Source organism: Physeter macrocephalus, chromosome 21 (assembly GCF_002837175.3).
Source record: "Physeter macrocephalus isolate SW-GA chromosome 21, ASM283717v5, whole genome shotgun sequence".
In the NCBI taxonomy this organism is placed as follows: Eukaryota; Metazoa; Chordata; class Mammalia; order Artiodactyla; family Physeteridae; genus Physeter; species Physeter macrocephalus.
Genome location: NC_041234.1, coordinates 26,361,573 through 26,374,214, shown reverse-complemented (window position 1 = coordinate 26,374,214; position 12,642 = coordinate 26,361,573). Strand labels below are relative to the sequence as shown.

General features: G+C 42.6%; 1 protein-coding gene and 1 long non-coding RNA gene across 3 annotated transcripts in view; one reads left to right on the top strand and one right to left on the bottom strand.

Annotated features, from left to right (window-relative positions):
* Positions 1-12,642, bottom strand: part of MAOA (monoamine oxidase A) — a 76,462-nt gene that overhangs the window by 8,382 nt on the left and 55,438 nt on the right. The window contains exons 6-10 of the mRNA XM_007102032.4: positions 10,385-10,526; positions 7,006-7,155; positions 6,416-6,575; positions 5,266-5,362; positions 1,786-1,839 (exon numbers count right to left, since the gene is read on the bottom strand). Coding sequence (XP_007102094.1) covers positions 1,786-1,839; positions 5,266-5,362; positions 6,416-6,575; positions 7,006-7,155; positions 10,385-10,526 — 603 coding nt within the window. The remainder of the gene's footprint in view (positions 1-1,785; positions 1,840-5,265; positions 5,363-6,415; positions 6,576-7,005; positions 7,156-10,384; positions 10,527-12,642) is intronic.
* On the top strand, positions 1,009-6,996 carry LOC114484690 (uncharacterized). 2 transcript variants are annotated; one of them, XR_003677870.2, is made up of 4 exons: positions 1,009-1,474; positions 3,009-3,057; positions 6,509-6,609; positions 6,884-6,996. It is a non-coding gene; the product is annotated as an uncharacterized lncRNA (long non-coding RNA). The 2 variants fall into 2 exon arrangements; XR_008616364.1 differs by lacking the exon at positions 1,009-1,474 and having other exon boundaries at positions 2,903-3,057.

Genomic DNA, 12,642 nt, shown 5'->3' with positions numbered 1-12,642 from the left:
TCTTTCTGGACTGGGGCACGAACCCGTGTCCCCTGCATCGGCAGGCGGATTCTCAACCACTGCGCCACCAGGGAAGCCCGGCAGGCAGATTCTTAACGACTGCGCCACCAGGGAAGTCCCAACAGAACATACTTTAAATGATGGCCAAAAGAGGTCATTGTGCAAGTTGAATTTACCCACTGGTTTCTAAATCTGGTGCTCCTCATAATCACTCAAAAGGCTTGTTAAAAAATACAAGTACTCGGGCCCCACCCCTAACCTACCAAATCATAATCTGTCAGCCTCAGAAAAATTTTCCAAACATTCTTTGGGAAATGTTGATGCAGTTGGTCCTGAGAACCATTACTTTAGTCAGTGACATTCGGAGTTCTAAGGGTTTTTGCCTTATAAAAATTTTGAGAAGTTTAGCCACTATGTGGAATCATAACCAAATGTCTACATCCAGGCTGGTATTTATTTTACTATTAATAAGGAGGGAAAGCAGGAAATCCAAAAGAAAATGTCAAGCTTAGTGTGACATAATGAAAAAAAGCACACATTAGATGCTATTTCTGACTTTGTCAGAAGCTAGCTGTGGAGCCTTGAACAAATCATTCCCCATCACTGGACCCCCAAATTCTTCCTCTATTGAGTGAGTAGGCGAACAATAAAAGGGTTCCGCCTTCCTGACATCAAATCTCATGGCTGCTCAAATAAACAAATCCGTGTGCAAACGTGGGAACTTCTGCGGCCTTTCTCTGACTTGCAAAGTCATCAAAGTAACTCTCAAAGCAGGGCTGCAGGCTTCCCTGGTGGCGCAGTGGTTGCGAGTCCGCCTGCCGATGCAGGGGACACGGGCTCGTGCCCCGGTCCGGGAAGATCCCACATGCCGCGGAGCGGCTGGGCCCGTGAGCTATGGCCGCTGAGCCTGCGCGTCCGGAGCCTGTGTCCCGTAACAGGAGAGGCCACAACAGTGAGAGGCCCGCATACCGCAAAAAAAAAAAAAAAAAAAAAAGCAAGGGCTGCTAGTGGATTTGCTGCTTAATTTTTAAATCAAATGCAGAGGGAAGTACACATTTGCATGCGTATTGGCCCTCTTCAAAAGCTAACAAAGGATTTAGGGTTACTCTAAAGAAGGGAAGCCCAGAAATGTCCAGAGGCAGCCCCCCAACAGCCTAACGAGTGTTTCTAGGTAAGAGTTCCAGGTAAGATTTTACTTGAACAAAGGATTCCAGTGCAAAAGAAAGCAAAACAAATACAACAAAACAGAAAGAGAGAAAGGGAGAAAAAAAGAAAAAAGCCATTGTCCTAAAATAATTGTTTTCTACTAGGAAGCTCTTGGGAGAAGGGAACATCAGAGCTGCATCCCAGATAATCAAAGGAGCATACTTTTATGTATACAAGTTGGAATAGGTTGGAAGACCTATGTATGGATTTGCTTTTCAGAAAAAGTACATGTCAGAGAGCCTTGGAGAAGGACTAATGGTCTGGCAAGGTGATTGGGACTTGGCCTCTTAAGCTTTACTCACAGCTAACTTTTAAAATGATTTTTCTCCATCCATTTACTGGGAAAGCCTACCTCTCAACCACTGTAAAACGAACACAAAGATGTGAAACTAAATTGATATATGCATATGGGCAAGGACTGAGTCAAGGGGGCATAGTGAAATACAAAAAGGTTGTTGATTTGTTGGGATTTTGAGATTAATGAATTATTGTGTTTTTCATAATGCTGTTATCCTGTTGTTAGTGCAACAAGCACAATATAAAGCTAACCTTTTATACGTTTCAGGTGTAAATACTTACCTTAGTTCTTTATGGACTTTAGCAAGGCGGTCAGCTTTTCGAGCAAGGATGAAGCTGGAGAGAGAGGTTACATTTGAACGATTAGGCGACAGTGGTTTATCTTAAGAGTTGTCTCTTTAAAGTGTTCTTGCCTCCACCTACTCAGCATTAATAAACTCGCCCACACCCTCCCATTATTTCCCTCTACTAGAGCAAATACCAGACTGTCTTCATCTGCCTCTCTGTCCAAAACCCCTGCTAGGCTGTGGGATCCTAAACGACAGGTCACCTCCTACTCAATATTTTACCCCCAAAGTTTAGCACAGTCCTTGGCATACAGCAGGAAATCGACTGTTAGATGAATTAATGTTGCATTAAATGATTATCCTGGTAATGACTGCTGCTGTCTGCCAAGTACTTGATAAAAGCTGGAAAAACAAATATCAATAAGTGCTTGTTGGGACTTCCCTGGCAGTCCAGTGGTTAGGACTCTGTGCCTCCACTGCAGGGGGCATGGGTTCGATCCTTGGTCGGGGAGCAATAAGATCCCATATGCCACGAGGCGTGGCCAAAAAAAAAAGTGCCTGTAGTGTAGTGGCTGCCATGGTGGGCCACCCAGATCCCTCTTCAGGACCAAATGCTCATTACCCTCAGCTCACAACCAAACCCCTCCCTAGCAATTGCACTCTGTAGCAGAGAACTGCCTGGCGCAAGGTCCCATCCCTTCCCAGAATGACTGGCTCCGGAGTGTGGTGGGTACTAAAGCCCACCCCCTCGCCTCAGTGCAGACACCTCTGAAGGGCCATCCCCGCTCCAGAGCTTTCCAAGGGATGGCTTTGGCCTCTGTTGGGGCAACACTGGAGCCCAGCCTCTCCCTCTGCGCAATCCCAATTCTTTCCCTTCCCCCCTGGTAGCGCTCCCCATAGCAGTTCCTGAAGAACCTCCTGCACCCAAATCTCCATCTCCGAGCTGGCTTCCTGGAAAACTGGCCTAGCACAGTCCTCAAATTCAGTGACTCAGTAAAACTCAGTTATAATCTCTCTGCTTCCCTTTAATCAAATAGATTCTATTTATTATACTGATATTACTAATTGCATGTATATTTTAAAGAATTGAATTGTGACAAGAAATCCTTAGTTATACTATTACTAGAAAGCTTTCAAAAAAAATCCAAATGAGCTAAAGGACAATGAAATTATTTCTCCATTTAAAAAAAGTTTTAAAATTGTATTTTTTTGTTCTAGACTGAAAAGACAAGTAGATCAAGACTGAAAATGCGAGGGCTGAAAACAGGTATTTCATCCTCTCCCTCAAGCCCCCCTCCCAATTTAAACTGTTCCTCAATTTGATTGGCAATTCCTTTAGAGTTGTTATTCGAGATCATTCTGGGAAGCAAAGATACAAAGCTGTGGACTGTTTAAGAAATTTGAACCATTGAACTTCTGGGGACATAGTCATGATTTTGGTTGATTTAGCTAACACTTTATGTTGTGGCTTGCTGGTAATGATTTTAGTTAAATTTTAGGTTTCTGCAAGAATCAATCATTTCAGACTTATGCAGTATTTCAATGAAAATCACCAACATCTGATAAAAGATGAAATGATTTATTTGAAAACCCTTTTAGATCTTGGGTGCTTTTTACAGTTTCTTTTCTAAAGGGCAGTTAGGGTTGGCTATATCTGTCAAATCTCAAGTCATGAATGAAATAACCTCTTTGATCTAATTGTAACAATGGACAACTATCATTGAACTTTCTTTGGTGTTTTATTGGAGAAATTAAACATCCTGGCTTTGGGTTGGGAACATTTCACAGCTCTAAAGTACAAGGTCCTTTCTAGTTTCCAAAAGGCACTAGTTATCACAAACAGTGCTGGGCAATTATACCACCCCTGTCTTCAAGGCTTTCATTGCCTAGAGCAAAGAGCAGGGTAGAGGCAATATAGCTTCAAGGCAAGAACAGGGTGGAAGCAATTGTCCAGATAAAACAGATCAGCGTATCACTTTGTAGGAACTGCCTAAATAAGCCCATTACCATCTAGAAGGCTTCTGCAATACACGTCCTTGTTAATAAACGTAAAGAAACGCCAGAAGAGCAGATGCCGCAATATTTAATACCCAGGGCAAGAAGAACATCAATATTCTTTCATCTACAGTTGGATTGATCTTGACCGACAAGTCCCCTGAAACCTCTACCTCAACCTCCTGCATTTCTTTGGCACATAGAAGGCGATGGCAAACTGCCCAAACAATCTATGTATTTTCTTGCCCAGGGTGGTCAGAGATTAACAGGGTGCAATGTTCCTATAGTCTTTACATTGTGAGCACCTGCCCTTACCAGGGAGGCTGGTGCTATTTCTTATATTTTACAGCCAGAGAAGTGGTTATAAAATGTCTTGTTGGCAGTCCGGTAGCAAAGCCTTTTTCTAAGTCCCTAGGGTCATGGGTCTGCTCCTTTTGATTTTGTAATTTCCCTTCAGTGATGCAATGCACATGAGCTCAACTCTCGGGGTGAAGGGGAAAACCACTGGTTGCTAAAAGTCACTGACTGCTATAGAAGCTGTGCTCTTTTATTGCAATGTGGTAGAATAAATAGCCCTTTTGTTTGTATTGCTTTGAGGAGGACTAAAAGACATGGCAACTGGGAGGCTACGGCACTCCTTAGAAATTTCTTTGTGGGAGCTCCGATTCCCTCTCTGGACCCCTAGTCTCCAGAGGGCAGAGCAGCTGTGTGAGGGGATGGTAGGAGAGAAAAAGAGCTCTCCTCTTCCAGACACAGAACCTTGCCCTGGACCATCCCTGGTGAAGTAGCCATACAGTGACCTACTGGAAAAAGTGCCCTACACTCAAGGCCTGGCTCTCCTTTGAACGGCACGTCCTCATTAGTCATCCATCTTATCTCCCAGGGTAACAATTAACATATTTTTCTTCACTGTCTTTTTTTTTTTTTTTGGCTGTGCCACACAGCTTGTGGGATCTTAGTTCCTCGACCAGGGATCGAATCCGGGCCCTCGGCGGCAAAAGTGCGGAGTCCTAACCACTGGACCACCAGGGAATTCCAACAATTAACATATTGACATTTGCTATGTAGTGATGTCTAGAATGGAGAAAGGAATGAAGCCCAGAAAACATAACTCTGGAAGGTTTTACAGGATAAAACAGTTCTCATTCCAGAATGGTTGTCAACATCCTGTAGGCAAGGTGGTCTACCATCCCGCCTGTCTAGCTGCGTTTTTTACTCTGTCCTCCACATGTAAGTTTATGGGGGAAAGAAACATATGGGCACAAGTTCAAAGTGGTGTTAATTTTAGTAAAGTTTCTCAGTGTTCTTGTGCCACATACTCTATTACTCTAGTATTTTCACACATGGAAACATGACATAAATTGTCTGTAGGGTTATTTAGCATTGCTTGAGCTCTAGTCCAAAACAACATGTTCTGCCAGCACACACACCAATACACCAACAGAGTTTGAAAAATGCAGAACACCCAGCTCTAACTTACCCCATGATGGCGGGCAGCGATCCATCTGGCTTGGTGTCATCCAGGGTTATTGAAATCGGAGCGTCCTCATCTTCGATGATCATACAGCCACAGTAATCTTAACCAGAAGAAAATCAATAGGAGATTGAGTAACCTCACCAGAGATTTAAGAGGGAGATATATATATATATATATATATATATATATATATATATATATAAATAAAACTCTTTTGCTAAGAGGAAGGCAAAATGATCATACAGCCACAGTAATCTTAACCAGAAGAAAATCAATAGGAGATTGAGTAACCTCACCAGAGATTTAAGAGGGAGATATATATATATATATATATATATATATATATATATATATAAAACTCTTTTGCTAAGAGGAAGGCAAATCTTAAACTATTGGTCTTTGCCCCAACTCTAGAAGTTATTTCCAATTAAATACGCATACTGACTATACAAGGATGTTTGGTCGGTCACCCAGACACATTAGAAAATGACCCATCTCGATGACCTTTACATAAAGGTCAGGTATGATCAGTGCATGAGTAAAATGAAGATGGCCCTGGAGTCCCGGAATACATGGGAAAGAGGGGGGTGTGTTAGAGGGAATCACCCCTGTGAAACCACGGAAGAAGTGGCAGGAAGGAATCCTTTGAGTATGAACTGAAGGCTTAGCAACAACAGACACCATATCTGCCCAGACTCTGCCTCATTTTATCCTCACAACACGCCAACAGCAGGTCTCATTGTTACCATTTTACACAGAGGCTGAGGCTGAGAGAGGTGAAGTGCCATTTGAGGCCACACAGCTAGTAAGCAAGTGGAGCCCAGGGATGTGTAACTTCAAAGGAGTGCTCTATCCATGGTGCTCCTTTGTCTCTGCTCATGAAGAGTAAGTGGTGAGACATAGGCCAGGGGTCTGGGCAATGTGGTCCCACGACCAGAGGGACCTCTTCCTTCCCCCTCACTGCCAGCAAGCGCTCTTGGGGTCATTTTGTGTTGCCTGAGGCTATGAGGAGTGGACAGACTGAGATTTCTGAACCTTCCTCTACCAACCGGAAACACTTATCTTTTTTTCTGTTCAGTGTGTAGCATAAAATGTTCCTAAAAGAGCATGGTCTTTGCTTAATACAATTTAAACATGAATAAGTGCAACCTACCCTTTTTCTTCCAAAAGGCCTCCTTGTAATACATCATGCACTTAATGATAGCCCCCATTGGAAGACGCTGAATTAACTGGTTTCTCTCTGCAGGAAGCTCTGGTCTGAAGTGTATCTTGGCAGTCAAAGTTGGAGGGACAGCACTAATTACGTACCGGCACTAAAACACACAGACACAAGATACCATCTCAAACGTGAGTCGCAATCTTTGCAGGGAGCGTGAAACATCACATTTACCATTTCGAATGACAGTGAGCGGTAACAATGTACAGTATGAGGCCACTGTGAGGCAACAAAACAAAATAAGGCAGTCGACCAAGGCTGGTAATTTGGAAGACTGAGTCAGAAATACGCCAGCATTAATTACGCCACTGCTTGGATTATATTTGGTTAGAAGCTGCAGAAGACAGGAGACCTATTTAATATAAGCTTCTCTTTTTTTTTCCGGCCTTGATGTGCGGCATGCAGGATCTTAGTTCCCCCACCAGGGATCGAACCTGTGCCCCCTGCTGTGCAAGCGGGGAGTCCTAACCAATGGACCACCAGGGAAGTCCCATAATATTCGCTCTTTTTTGACGAAACTGAATTACCTCATAAAGTTGATGATTCAACGTCTCTATCATGATGTTGTCACCTGACTGGTCAACATAGGTGACAGGACACCTCAGCTTCACTCTGTCCCCGAGGAGGTGCATTATCCGCTCGCTTACTTGACCAGATCCACCTACAAACTTCCGTTCCTACAGGAGAAGGTAGGCAGGAAAGGAAATGTTATAAAAGCCCAAGGAAGGAAGATCATATTTACCACTGATCAGAAACCTCCAGAAAGTCACAGGCCGTAACTCCACCCTCTGCACCCTTAACTATTGGAAGAACTCATTAGGACAGAGGCAGTCTACCAAGATATCTCAATCATCATGCTCTACACAGCGTCTGGTGACGAAAAGCTGTTACCAGCTTATAAAATCACAGAACGGTGGGGGAGGGATAAACTGGGAGATTGGGATTGACACATACACACTACTATATATAAAATAGATAACTAATAAGGACCTACTGTATAACACAGGGAACTCTACTCAATACTCTGTAATGGCCTATGTGGGAAAAGAACCTAAAAAAGAGTGGACATATGCATATGTATAACTGATTCACTTTGCTGTACACCTGAAACTAACACAACACTGTAAATCAACTATACCCCAATAAACATTTAAAATAAAATCACAGAATCAGAAGGAAGGTTCCCCTATACCACTGGCACCTTGACCGAATGCAAATAACAGCAGTCCATGGGCTTCAAGTGCCCAAGAGTGCAGTGCATGGAGGGAACCCTGGGACAGGGGGGATGCTGCACTTCTCCCAGGGGATGCGGTTTCTTTCTTAATTTTTAAAATATTTTTAATAATTTAATAGTGAGAAAGTAAAATATATAAACCACTTATATGGTATAATCTTGATGAGGAAATACATTAAAATGTTAACAGCAGATGGGGTGAGATTATGTGTGAAGCTTTTGTCTTTATTCTTTATGTTCCAAGTATAAACACAAACGATAATGACCTTCTCTTTGCTAAAAACTGTTTGGAGGGAACCCTGGGACAGGGGGGATGCTGCACTTCTCCCAGGGGATGCGGTTTCTTTCTTAATTTTTAAAATATTTTTAATAATTTAATAGTGAGAAAGTAAAATATATAAACCACTTATATGGTATAATCTTGATGAGGAAATACATTAAAATGTTAACAGTAGACGGGGTGAGATTATGTGTGAAGTTTTTTGTCTTTATTCTTTATGTTCCAAGTATAAACACAAACGATAATGACCTTCTCTTTGCTAAAAACTGTTCAACTCAACACAACAACCCTTGATTGATCTCCTTCAATGGGCAAGGCCCTGGCATTAGGCTCATTAGAAGACACAAACAATATAGCAGACATGAAGTTGTGTGATCTTTGGAACCAAAAAGGCCCACATGGGACCCAGCAGCCTTTGGGTAGGGGGGGCCTTGGCTTCATAGTCTGCGTGGGAATCTAAACTTTCAGAAGATTTCTTTTTTTAAAATTAATTATTTTTTTCTACTTTCACTGAGATGGGGATGCAGTTTCTAACTCCCCTCAGTTTCTTAAAGTCCCAGCCCAGGGTTGTCTAGGCAGAACAGGCTCATGGTGCTCTCAAGGATCACCTGGCCATCACCAAATGATGTTCTAAGAAGCCAAACCTCAGCTCTTGAGAAATTTTTGCCAAAATGCCTGGAAGTTTCACTGCGGGGGCCGAAGGGTGAAAGCTAAGCATCTGCCTATTCCTCCAGACATTGTGAAATAGTTCCCCTGAGCAGCTCTGTAAGACCACAAGTACTCTGCCCTACTGCCATCTGCTACACTCACCATGGTCATGCTTCCAGCTTAATCTAAGGTCAGTCCTTAATACAGTGCATTTTGTAAGAACCAGGGGGAATGTTTTTAGCCTTCTGTAGAAGATTCTTTGGTTACAAATACATGTAGATAGACTGAAGAACAGCCCAACATTTGACAATCACCTTCTTCCAGAAAGCCTGTGTCGGCAGCCACAGAATGATTCTTACACTTGAATAACTGGCTATTGTTCTAATGACACAACCACAGTTCTTTATAAAAATATTCCCAAAGCAGTTTAGCCCTAAATTCATGATCCGTCCTTCCTCACAAAACTGGGACCATTTAATTTATAATGTGACTTCTGTTTTCCAAGAGTTACTTTGAATGTTAGTATAGTGGAAAGACCATGAACTATTTCCATTTGTGTTCACTATCCACTCCTTCACGTCTAGTATTTCTTGAACTAAACTATTAAAGGATAAGACTAAGCTCTTTGTAAAGATACTGTGATAATGGTCTGAGATTCATAATGTGAACTGTGCCCTCCAAAAGGTCATGTGGAGTTTGCCTAGAAGTATCTTGGCTCCCCTGAATGAGGGATATAAATATAAAATACGAGTCACGATATCTCAGAAAGTAAAATATAGGTTAAAACGAGTAATGTGGGATTTCTAAGTGTAAAGACACTTAAAAAATGCAACTGCCTTAAGTTTGCTAAAGCTAAGGGTCAAATGGGCCGTAACTCTTGGGACCACAAGAACAAGTTGGGGACTTCTGGAGATCTCCCAAGGAGAGGAACATTTCACTCAGTTGACAAGGACTCTACACCTCACACTATGAAACAGAACATAAGTTAGAAGTAAACTGATCCTAATTAAACCTTAGCCCATCGAGGCATAACATTCCTAGAAAAGAGATATCCATTTTCTTCCGATAAAGGATAGCCTTGAAACAAAGAATCTCAGAATCTGGAAAATCAGGGAATTAAGATTCTGGTTTCACCACTGGTTTGCTGTGTGTCCAGCCAGTGAGTCAAATGAGTTCATTCATCAGTAATGGAAGTAGTATGGAAGCTGGGCAAATGCTAGTGGGCAGTAAAAATTTAGAAGCCAAAATGTAGAATTTACTATTGAAAGAGTAACCAATAAATCACTTGAATTAGAAGAAAGAATAGTCACTTCCATTCTATAACAGTTAACATAAAATAATAACTCCGAGACACAGAATGGGACAAAAAAGCCTCATGTCTGGAACAGAGATGACTTTAAGAACAATTTTACAAGTACTAGAAATTTTTGGAAATTAGTTGATTTTAGTAATTTAGCTCCTCCTACATAAATAGTCTAATTTTACCTACTTCCAAAAGGAAGGAACTGAATTCCTCAAACCTAATTCATTCAAAATGAAACATTCTCTAGTTATGAACTTATTTTCAGGAACGAGAAAAGGAAATGAGAAATTTTGTTTTCAGAAAAGTTTTTTGGAGATCATTTCAAAAATCCATGTTTCAAATTCACTCATGTTTCAAAATATAGAAGCAAGTATTAAGGTACTGCACTCGATGAGGGCAAAATCACAAATGAAGTTTAGTGTGAGAATGGACACTCCATACCTGGCCCCCATTGGTAATGGAGAATATCCGAGTGGTGCCTCCACACTGCTTCACATACCACAAGAACCACAGGGCAGACACCTCGTGGGGTTCAGAGGTCACATTGATATTCACAAAGAGAGATGCAAACTGCCTAGCAGTCCTGGTCACAGAACAAGAGCGGAAGTCAGGAGTACATACGTACATGCTTCACAGGACATTACCTTTTTAAAACACAATTTAGCATGGCTAGAAAACAGTTCTATTGCTTTTGAAAAAAAACAACTCATGGACTCAATTTCTGAAGGAATGCAGATTTTAACTCTTGGGGAAAATAAACTTTTCCCTTACTTTTAGGAAATTATGGGTTAGTCCAAACATGTTAATCCCAATGCAATCTAAAGGGTTAATATGCTTGTCAGAGTTCATTAAGGATATTGTCTGCATTTATTTGAACAAACTTTCTCTCCTTAACACCCCCCCTGCTCCCAACCTGGTCCAGGCTACCACTGTCCCTCACCTGGGTTAAAACAATGGTGGCTGCTCCTGGGTATCCCTACCTAGTCATATGACTACAGCCCCTCATGATCTTTCTCTACATTACAGCCAATTAAGTCTTTTAACAGTCCAAAACTTAAACAAACAAACAAACAAACAAAAAACCCACTCTGCTTAAAATCCTTCAGTGACATTCACAGCAAAAGGCAAAAGTCTTGAATATGGCCAATATATCTTGCACCACCAGCCTGTCAACAAGTTCTCCAAACTCTCATTTCATCACTTCCTCATGGCATCTTTATGGTCCAGGTATACCGTCCACTCATTGCTAAAACGTGTCAATCTCCCCATCTCAGGGCCTCCAGAAGCTGTTCCCTGTTCCCTATACTGGGGGTGGGGGGAGCATTTCCCACACTATCCAACCTTCACATTTCCCGCCATTATCTGTGGCTAATAACTGGAAAATACCATGCCTCAACCATTTATCCTTCCATCCATCCCATCCACTATGATTCATTCCTGAAAGAAACCATCCCTCCCCTTCATTATTTTTCCCCATCTACTAAGGCTCGCTACTGGAACATCATCCCCCTCACTAACCATATCTCCTGTCTCCTCCATCCACTATGGCTTATTCCTGAAAGATACCATTCACTACATCATCCATCTTTCCTGTCTTCCCCCATCACTGTGGCTCACTCCTGTGAGATACCAACACCCCACACCATCTATTGGTCCTGTTTTATCCAATTCATTGTGACTCACTTCTGGAACATATATCCTCCCCATACCCACATGTCCGATCTCCACTCATCCACTGTGCTCATTTGTGGAAGATATATCATCCCCCAAAACCATCCATCCTTCAGTCCTGTATCCCCCATCAATTGGCTCATTCCTTTAAGATACCATTCACTCTTCCTGTCTCTCTCAATAACTGATACATCATTGGAGGAAAGCATCCCCCTCACCATCTATCCTTCCTGACAGTCCCCCACCATTAATTGCAGGTCATTCCTGGAAGATACCATCCTCTTACATCATCCATCTTTCCTGTATCCCCCATACACTGTGATTCATTCCTGGAAGATACCATTCTTCACACCCAGCATGCACCAACCTGTCCCCCACCCCCATCCACAGTGGCTCATTCCTGAAAGATACCATCCCCCACATCACTCATCTATCGTGTGTACAGCCCATCCAGTATGGCTCATCCCTTCCTGATACCTTGCACCCAGAACATTCACCCTACCTGTCTCCCCTCACAATCACTGTGGTTCATGCCTCATGATACCACCCTTTCACACCATCCACTCTTCCTGTAGCATTCCCCAACCAAGCGCTGTGGTTCCTTCCTGGAAGATGCCATCACTCCAATGACTTCCTGTCTCCTCCTAACCACTGTATCTCATCTTGGACGATACCAGTTGCCTCACTATATTACTCCTGCTATATCCCCCATCATTGTGGCTCATTCCCGGAAGATACCACCTCCTCACATAACCATACCATCTAATCTTCCTGTAGACAACCCCCCCACATAACTGGTGCATTCCTGGAAGATGTCACCCTTACCCCCCAAACACACACCACTCATCATTCCTGTCTCCCCTCATGCACTGTGGTTCATTCCTGGGAGATACCATATCCTCACTCCATCCACTATTCCTGTCTCTCCCATCAACTGGCTCATTCTTTTTTTTTTTTTTTGCTGTACGCGGGCCTCTCACTGTTGTGGCCTCTCCCTTTGCGGGGCACAGGCTCCGGACGCGCAGGCT